The sequence below is a fragment of the Orussus abietinus genome, unplaced genomic scaffold, assembly GCF_000612105.2.
Source record: "Orussus abietinus isolate OABI.00-Male unplaced genomic scaffold, Oabi_2.0 scaffold2, whole genome shotgun sequence".
Taxonomy (NCBI): domain Eukaryota; kingdom Metazoa; phylum Arthropoda; class Insecta; order Hymenoptera; family Orussidae; genus Orussus; species Orussus abietinus.
The window spans coordinates 3,114,202-3,123,804 of NW_019396012.1; the positions used below are offsets into that span (position 1 = coordinate 3,114,202).

Genomic DNA, 9,603 nt, shown 5'->3' on the forward strand with positions numbered 1-9,603 from the left:
ATTATACGCGGAGCGTATACCAACTGCCAGTGGAGGGGTGAATGCCGAAGGACTTAAATGACACTGGGGTAGCGCTCGTCGCGAAGACGCTCTAAGGCCTCGTTAATGGACGTAATTGGTCCCGGTGAGTACGGGCAACGTAAAAAAAAAAAAAACAAAGGAACCGCTATTCCGCGAGCGTATGCACTCATCAAAAGCCCATTTGCAGGGTAAAAGCAATTAAAGATCGCCCGATCGATTCTGAACGTTTCCCCCCCAAAGGGCGTGTCCCCCCGTTTAGGGGATGAGTGTTATTTCATTACCCTCCGACTAAATTCTCGATAAAATTAGATTTCCGCGAATCGCTGGAAAATATTCTACTGGAAGTTAACTCGCTATTAAAATATGGTGGAACGTACAACTCGTAACCGAGGATTAATTTTTTGACCGAGGTTGGTGAGCGTCATTTTTTTTTTTACTTGGACTAGAATCAGGCTAAGGCCGACGTGGCGGTGTCTAATCAATCGGTACGATTAATGAAGCATATTTCACGGTTAAACGGGTGTAACCGCGGCGCGGTGAAAATCGGATTTCGGCGAGAGAGCTTTCGCGTTAAGCCGGGGATGTATAGGTGGACTCAGAAACGAATTTCGAGCCGGCGGGACAATTCCGTGGACCGAGTCCGGTAGGAAAGCCAAACCAGGTCATGTAGACGCCTTACTTATGCAAGCCATGCAAGATCGTTCGACCAAAGCCGAGGATGGGAAATAAATGGGACAAAGGGGATCCCGATGGAAGCGTACCCCGAGCACGGAGGGCGCGTTGCCGATCGGGAATCGTCGAGCGATCCGCACACGCCCGGGGCTTGCCAAGAGAGTCCCACGCTAGGAGAGGGCCCTCGAAAATTTTCCCCGACCAAGGAGAAATTCCTGGCGCGCCTGCCGATAAAAGCCCGAACTTTCCCCCGAGTCGGCGACCGTCCCGAAACTTGATTCCAAGTTCCGTCGTTTTTCGTAGCCTCCCTTGCGTCCGCGATCGCGAGTAAAAACCGAATGGAAATTTTACCCCTGCCGAGCTCCCTTTCGGTCAATAATCAAATAATTAAATAAAGTATCAAATAATTCGATGTATCCAGGTTGCGGAAAAGTTTCATGAACGATCGAGCCCTGAGACGGCAATTTCGTATCACCTTAAGGCCTACGATTAAGGGTTTTCATTTCAAGTAGATTCCGACTCGGGTCGTTATTCCTCTTTCCCGGGTAGTTTCAATGGGAGCGCAAATCGTTTTTCCGGGCTCGTTTGGGACGAAATATCGACACTTGATGCCCAGGGCATTTTGCGCGCGCAGGACGGTCGCGCTCTCCATTCGCGTTATTCGCGTATGAATACGGGATGCCTCGGTGCCATCCCGTGGGAAATACAAACAGATAGAGCAGCAATATGGCGAGCGCATTACCGCGGCACGGGAACGGCGCACAATGGCCCCTCTATCGGTTCCCCCGCGCTGATGAAGTTATGCGCAAGCCCGTAATGACCTGTCGATGGATCGAGAGTCCATTTATTTTATTATAATGAACTTTACGCACGGTCTTCCCGCTCGCCAAGTAATTAACGGTTAGAGCCGTTAGGAAAAATCCGCGTTTCCCTCTCGCAGCTCGATTCCGATTACTCCCCTCCTCCCGTTCCCCCTGCGCGCCAAGCCTGGGAATTATACGTTCATTAAACCCTCGATTATTTTTTACTCGGCGAAGTGTTGACCTCCAGATACAGGATAACCCATAACTCGCATTACCATGTAATGGGATGTGAAAATAGCATCCGAGGGGTCAGTCGTTCATGAAACTTTTCTCCAAGCTGGCTGTACAAAATCGTTTCAAACCTTACAGCGCGAATACGGGTCATAAGGAAGATCCCGACACTCATGAAATTTCGTTTACAAAAATCTTTCAAAATGTCTGTGAAGGAATATTTTAAAAATTGAAATCTCATGGGTGGCAGGACCTCCCTCGTAGCCTCCGCGTTCGCGTTATAAACTTTGAAACGATTCGGTACACCCAGTTCAGGGAAATGTTTCATAAACGCGACCTCTTTGCCGCCACTTTTACGTCACCTTAAAAATGTAATAACCTTTTTCAGAGTATTTCTCAAACTTGCGTCTCAGATTCTGGAAGTATACGTCCCCCGCTGATTTATTACACCCATACGACCAAACCCAGGATGGAACTGTTAAGGAAGGTTTTTGTCCTCCCGATATAGAAGCCCCGGATTTTTTTCAGGACTATCTGAAGGATCAGATGTACGTCAATAAATCCAGGACTACCCAGGAGCTGAAGGACGGCATTCAGGAAATTCAAGAGTTCGAGCCAGTTAAAAGCCGCCATAGAAAATACCATAGAGCTCTGAATTTCGGGAAATTCTCTTAGAAAATCCATCTCAACGGCTTCAATGGCTTCGGCCGTAAGGGCGCAATAAATATCGCGGGGAACGTCTTTTCAAGACCTAAAACAAAACTGTAAGATTAACGCCAAGGAAGTTATTCCATTTTTAAACGATAAACGGCGACTTTGTATATATATGTAGCCACAGGTGTACAGATAACTAACAAGAGCGGTCCTGTAAATTATTAACGAAATAACGACCGCCTCCCAGAATGGACAGACGGTCGTCGTCGCGCCTACGAGTGGCTTCCCCGAGAAGGGGAAATTCCCGGGGACGAAACTGCAGTCGGCCACCGAATCTCACCCTGGGGAGTGCAACTGGCCTCCAGGTTAGCTTTCGGAGTCGGTCCACCGCCGGAAGAGAATAACGCGAAGGGCCGCCGCTGCGTAATCTCCACGGTGCACAATTTATGAATGATTCAACGTGCCCTGGTGGGACTTGAAGAGGATAGTAGGATATCTCCCGACCTGGGGAATCTCATCGCCATAGCGATTCGCCCCCGGCCCCCAAACATCACCCCACGACCCCGAAAAAGACCGCCTACACCTCCGTCTACGCACAACTCTCGGAGCTCTTTTTTATTAAAATCTTTATTTTGTTTCATAGCGTTCTCCTAAATAATAATTAACATAATCTATTACGAAATTCTAGAGCGAGATAGAAAGATAGAGAGACAGAGGTCACAGAAAGTGGGAGCGAGCCAGAGAGAAAGGTCCATGACGTCAGGAGAGAGAATGAAGCGAGACGACAGACGGATAACGAAACCCGATAGGGGGAGGGGCAGACGGAGGGGAAATGATAATGTTGCGCTAGAATTTCGTTTTAACGTCAAATCAATAATGGTAGAGCATGCCCCGGGACGGAGCTGCGTCCGTGGGCGTAACCTTAAGCTTAAAGATCGATGATGAGAGACGATGCTGTCGATCGGTTAGTTACTTAAGTGTATAGATGGGAGAGTTGTGATAGACTTTGCAAGGCGAGCGACCGAGGTCCGCGAACGAGTTGGTCGCGTCTCGCGGCGACCACGTGAAGATTATTAAAAAAGAAGAGAAAACCTGGAAAAATGAGATACTCGTTCCCAGGCACCGTTTCGCGAGAAGCCCTCCCGATTGAATCGCAACGATTTAAATCAATCGGACCACGGCTATCGATATTACTTCGGAAGTTTCGATGCCGACCTCCACCGATCGCGTGTCCTATCTAGTACTTAACACTCTATCGGGTTTGAAGAAAATATCCAAAAATACTACCACCAGCGCGGTTTGATCCTAGTAACTAAGTTGCAATTAAATCGGGTCCAAAGTGATGCTACGATGCGGCTTCGCGATGCGGCGTCACGCCCACGTGGTGTCCTGTCAAACCCACGTGGCGCGCGGCCGGGATTCTGTCAAAGTCACGTGGCCGCCGTCTCAGGGAGTCAGTTCCGAGGAATCCCGGTCGCTCGCGTTCGGGCAGAACGATGACAGAAATAATGGAATCGTACCATACACTTAACACGGCGTACAAGGCCTACATCTAGATCCAGGGTGGGTACGGGTAGACAGCGACCGATCGGGGAACGGGGCGACCCGTGCCTCGGGCTCGAGGAGACCGGGAGGCGTTACAGGGTATCCTTTACAATCGCTTTAGTCCTTTACAATCGCTCTCTTCGGCCCGCCACCCATTCTCTTCGCCCGCCCGGGCGGGAAACGTCGAACCTCGTCCCTCGGGAGAGAGAGAACGACCTCGAGAAGACCAGGAGGCGTTACAGGATATCCTTTACAATCGCTCTCCTCGCGCCGCCACCCGTTCTCTTCGCCCGCCCGGGCTGGCGGGAAATGTCGCCTCCTGAGGTGGACGCGTCGAAATCTCGTCCCTCGGTCCTCGTCCCCTCGATTCGCCGTCGCGCCTCTACCCCGCTATGAACAAGGAATTTACAATCACATCAATTACTCTCGAGACTCACCAGTTGCGCGCGCATCGTTTACAACTCACGGACAGTCGTCGGAAAGTAAGTGTTCGCGAACAACTTATAACGTCATTCCCTCCCTAAGATCCGACCGAAGAGGACAACAAAAGGAAAAAGACCTCGTCCGAAAACCCTAGCTCGTAATCACTACCCTAATCGAACGTTTCACGTTTTTCATTCGTTTTAGATTTCGCCCTCACAAGGGCGAGACATTCGCAGAGGATGCGTTCCCGGCAGCTCGATCCTGCATGTCCCTGATCCTACGACACCGCCTTAAATACGTTATATTGCCTGGAAGTCGCCATTTTGGAAAATTGCAATTTATACAAATCAACCTGCCTCGCCGTAATCCGAGTCGGCGAAATTCATTAAGAGGCCCAGAATGACGATTTCACGAAAACTACTTCCCTGGGACCCTATTCCCGAGTTCACGCGATGAACATTCGCCGACGAAATTGACAATTTCATACCCGACTTTCAAATATTAACCAATGACGCGACCTCGCAACAGTGCAGCATTTTTCATGCGAAAAAAAAAAATAACTCGAGAATCGGGTCCCAGCTAAACGCATAACCCTTTCAAAAAAATATCCTACAATAAGGAGCTTGATTCCCTAGTCGCTTTCTACCGAATAAAAGGAAACGCTTGGACACAGAACCCTTCTTCTTTATGCAACGAGCCTCGTTTGGACTATTCTAGCATAATTCGCGTAGCGGTGTCTTGTCAATTAGCGCACTCAAACTTCCGACGACGACATTGAATGGACTCCTATTAAATAACATCTACCGGTAAAAAAAAAGAGAGAAAATAGAGAAATTATTCGCAAACGGACGAACGAGTCCCGCGACCATTAAATGCAAATAAAACTAGAAAGGGAACCGAACACGATGAAACGCGCTGACACTTGACAAAACCCCATCGGCCAACGGCGAGGGTGGATAACTTAAGCTTTGGCAAAGTTTCCATTAAAGAAAAGGGTTGATGCGTGGTGGTCCTTCAGGGTCCGCCAACGCGTGCTCGATATTCGCGAGAACAGCTCATAAAGCGGGACAAATCCGACCGCGTCGGCACTTATTGCACTAACACTACAACGCCCGGACATATAAACGACTCGTTTCCCGAGAGACATAAAAAAATATCGTTTACTACGGTAAAAAATCTACAACGAGCCGACCGTTCGAACGAAACCGAGGGCGCGTGCGAAGTCGCGCAAGCGAAATGTACAATTAACCACGAGAGCGATCCTTCTACCGAGGAACGAGAGAGAAATAGAAAGAGAGACAGAGAGAGAGATAAAGTACATTCTGAAAAATCCTACCGGCTACGTTACTCCGTACTTTATTGCTTGTAAGTACCTATATCATAATTGTATTTTAACAATCGGCGTGGAAAATTAAAAAGTCGAGAGATCGAGAGAGAGAGAGAGGAAAAGAGAAGAAAAGAAAATGTAGATAAACCGAAGAACTCACGTGTACAGCTAGGCAAGAGGAATATACAGATAATTACAAGTCACTGATATTATTCGGTAGTACAGTCGAGGAGAACGTCGGCGGACAATTTAACGAAGAGGGGGCAATTCAAGGGGACGGGGCACGATTCTATTAGGCTTACTGTTCAAAGAAACAGAGCTCCTTGTCCGCGACTTAGCCGTATATCACCTGCGGATTTACCGGAATAAATTTGCGAAACGTCTCGTGCAAGGTCTCGGGCTTCGGTAGGAGATACATAACGGAACTGTGCGGCATGCCTAATAAAACGTCTCGGCGATGACCGAATGGGAAGGATCGTTTAACGATTAATCCGCCGTTATATACGTCGATTTCCGTGGTGACTCCGCAAGAGCTACCTGCCTCGAGACTCGGCCTCCTCCGTGTTCTCTGAGAAGTAACGCGGGGGCCAATTGCGTCGCTTAATTAAAGAACGATCGCCGCGATTACGAAATTACGGATCCCGGCTCGAACGGTAGCGGTACCCGATACGTCGCAATATCGATCGGCGATCGCCGACCGCAGTCGAAAGTCGAAGTCCACGCGCGCAAAAAAGCCGAACGCGTCACCGTAAATCTCGCGTTCGATTTTTTTTTTTTTCTTTCTTTCTTTCTTTCTTTCACACGATCTCTTTCTGCCAGGCCTTGCGACTCCTCCCTTTTGAGCGCGACAGCCATTTCTCAGCGATCGAAGGATGAATTATGCGTACGCGTATTAATTCAGTATCTTAAAGTTACCTAGTTAATGTTGTGTTTCGTGTATCAAATCATTATCGTAATAATTATTTGTTGGGCACACACCGAATTAAAGTCTCAGCCGCAAGCACGCGTCACATTGTCGTTCTCTGACACTTCGTCTTCATTAGCCGTCTTCCTTTGGCGGTGTGAACCAACCTGCAACGGGACGGAAATATCACACAATACTCGTTCGCCGGTGAACCTCGAACTTGAACTTGGCCAGCTAAGGCGAGTGCTCACCGTTCTTCTCGTGAATCTGTACGAGGGACTTGAAGGACTGTTGCGCGCGCGCCAAACTGTACTGGCCTTGTCCACCACAGACTTTGCCACTGCCCCCGGTTCCTTGGAATTGTATGCGCGCCTTGCCCTTGACCAAGGTAGCCGATATCTGCATGATGACCGCTTCCACGGTGTAAGCGGAGCTCCAGCCTTGCCTCGTCAGCAACTCCATGCAAATCGCGCCTCCGACCAGAACGTATCCGCCGGAGATTATGGGATGAACCACCCTGACGAATGGTGGCTCGAAGGGGTACTGTTCCTACAACGATGCCAATCGACGAAGCCTTTGATGAGTGAAACCATTCTTCTTCGCTGCTCAAGGTATGCTCTATACGAGGTAGCAAATTAACCGGCGAACCTTGAAAAGCATGTTGAGCAGAATACTGTCTTTGCCTTCCTTCTCCTTCAAAAGAACTAGATCATTGTGAAGTGGCGAGTCAGGATCCACGCACATTAGCCTGATGTTCCACTCGTACAGGCTGTCGTTAACCAACTCTATGCTATACATTCCTGAAAAAGGGCCGGGATATAGCAAGTCTGTTATAGGGATTATTTAACCGACTCGATTTTGGGACATCGATGGAAAGGAGAAAATGTGGGAATCGTAGGATGGTATACTTACCTTTCTTGAAACTATCGCTTCTGTATATGTCACGCAACTCTTTCATCAGTCTGTCAGTCGCTTGAACGCTACCAGAGACCGAACCTTTTAAATAGTCCTGTCTCTGATTCTGTCTCAACCTTTCCAGAGTTGCAAGGTGCTCCAAATCCATTTCCTCTCCCTGCGATAAGAATTCAATATAAACTATCCAATGCAGTACAGAGATACCAAGGGAAGATTTTATGCATTATTTTTACTTTATTCTTAGCATTAGCTTCTCCGTCGTCCATGTCCAAGTGGAGGTCTTCCTCTGCTTCGCTCTCTTCGTCGTCGTCGATGTCCTCTGTATCTTCGGCTTCCATTCTCTGGGCCATCGTAGCCGCGGCACCGCCGAGACGTAGAGGGAACAACGACGTTCTCAACCGTTCCACATCCGGTGGTTCCGGTAACGAGTGAAGCCGGCACAATTCTTTCAAGAGGATCCCCACCTGGTTGATCACGTGGTTGTCTTGTCCAGTCGTGTTACTGAGAATTTGTACCGCGTTCGTGACACTAGTCTCTTCCGACTCTGCGAACCAGACTGGTGGAGTCGAGGGGTATGTTTCCTTTAAAGAAGTAAAATCAGAAAGTGAATGCAACATTCACACTGAATTCCAGTGATCGTAAACCTAGCTTTCTGATACGTTTCTCCTTATCGATGCTGCTACATATTATAACCTCATTTCATATAAATATTCAGAAAACTGGAAATATTCTGCTCCGAAGCATAAATCAAGATACAAATACTCAAGAATGACAATAGCATTAATTAACCGGACCGTTTGGAAAATTTCTCTTGGCAAAAGGATTAATATTCTTCCTCTCCGAGTCCCAGAATTCAGGGAGTACGTCGAAAGAGCAGAATTGCACCTAGTGCAATTTAAAGACCTATTGAATGCCGAGGGTATATACCTTGAAATCTTTCAGAAATTCGTGCTTCTTTATCGAACAGCTAAGCTCACTCAGGGGCTCCTTGAGCCCTTGAAAAGGCCAGGCGCGTTTCAATGTGCCGAGCAAAAACCGAAACGCGAGGCAGCGAGGAAAGTGACGAACCCGCGAGTCAAAGGGCACATCCTCATTAGGAAGCTACCCCTTTGCATTAAGCATAAAGTTCGCGCCCTCGGATCGATTGGCAGGATTTACCGAATTTGCCAACCAATCGTTTCCGGCCCGAGTCCGTTCACGGGCTGGAGGAGCGGCGCGAACGGCAAGTCTGGAGATCGGAGCAAGGCCTTGCCAAAGGGCGAAGAACAACATTTCTGTTGTTGTCTCTTTGTCCGAGGACCGTTAGCGGGCGGCCAAATGGCTCGACTCGACCGAAGCTCCGGATGTCCTCGGCGCCCCGTCCGAGCCGAGCCGGCCGTCAAAAGGTACCGAAAGTAACGAACTTACTGTGATATTGGCGTGAATTTCGTACTTCTTCCCATTTTTACCGACGAACCTGCAGCTGAGCTCGTCGACACTCGCGGACATTATCTGAAACCTCTCATGGCTCTTGGGGAAGACGGACTCGAGGGTTTTGATCTCCTGCTTGAGGGTGTTCAAGCAAGCCATTTGTGGTGGCCTAACCTGGGGGAGGCCGGATTTTCGGCGGTGCTCGCGGACCGAAAAACACCAAACCCGAGGAAACACGGTGAACCGACGACTACCCGAGAAAATGGCGACCGCGACTAGGCGCTCGGCCGGCCTCGTGCGTTTCCGTAACCTCTCGTCGCCACCCGCCGCTAAGATCGGTTCCCGAATAACGCTCTTCCATCGGCGCCCCCGTTGTAGCCGCCGTAAGACCAGGTTTTCTCTGTCCCACTCGTTTGGACTACCGGCCCGTCGAAAACATCTCACTCTTGCCGAATATGGTGAGATATGGCGGTCATTATTTACTTCCCCTTCCCCGAGGCTTCCCGACCCGGGGCTACCCACAGTGCTGTGCGACCCGCTTCGCCGTTGTCGACACAGATGGTGCCACGGGACGCGGGGTCGACGCAAGATGACGCCACCGCACAACGGCGACCGGACGCTTCGTCCCTGACGCGTTTCCGCCGAACAGTAAGTCAATTTAAACGTTCTCTCGCTAAAAAACAGTTTTCGGTAATCAT

General features: G+C 49.2%; 1 protein-coding gene across 2 annotated transcripts; it reads right to left on the reverse strand.

Annotated features, from left to right (window-relative positions):
- Positions 1-2,971: 2,971 nt before the first annotated feature.
- On the reverse strand, positions 2,972-9,185 carry LOC105700616 (ubiquitin-conjugating enzyme E2 Q2). Of its 2 annotated transcripts, XR_001104146.1 has the most exons (7): positions 8,903-9,185; positions 7,729-8,076; positions 7,493-7,652; positions 7,229-7,380; positions 6,832-7,129; positions 6,655-6,747; positions 2,972-4,316 (listed from the first exon to the last, which is right to left on the reverse strand). XR_001104146.1 is itself a non-coding variant. In XM_012426635.1 (6 exons), the coding sequence occupies exons 1-6, from the start codon at positions 9,062-9,064 to the stop codon at positions 6,716-6,718; spliced, it is 1,152 nt and encodes a 383-aa protein (XP_012282058.1). In that variant the 5' UTR covers positions 9,065-9,185; the 3' UTR covers positions 2,972-6,715. The 2 variants fall into 2 exon arrangements, 1 of the variants encoding a protein (XP_012282058.1); XM_012426635.1 differs by having other exon boundaries at positions 2,972-6,747.
- Positions 9,186-9,603: the final 418 nt, after the last annotated feature.

Bases quoted from the DNA above. Each gene is read 5' to 3' on its own strand.
- LOC105700616 (XM_012426635.1), bottom strand. From the start codon at position 9,064: ATGGCTTGCTTGAACACCCTCAAGCAGGAGATCAAAACCCTCGAGTCC. The intron at 7,653-7,728 runs GTAAAAATAATG...TTCTTATCGCAG, and splicing joins AAGCTAATGCTAAGAATAAA to GGAGAGGAAATGGATTTGGA. The intron at 7,381-7,492 runs GTAAGTATACCA...GCCCTTTTTCAG, and splicing joins AAGCGATAGTTTCAAGAAAG to GAATGTATAGCATAGAGTTG.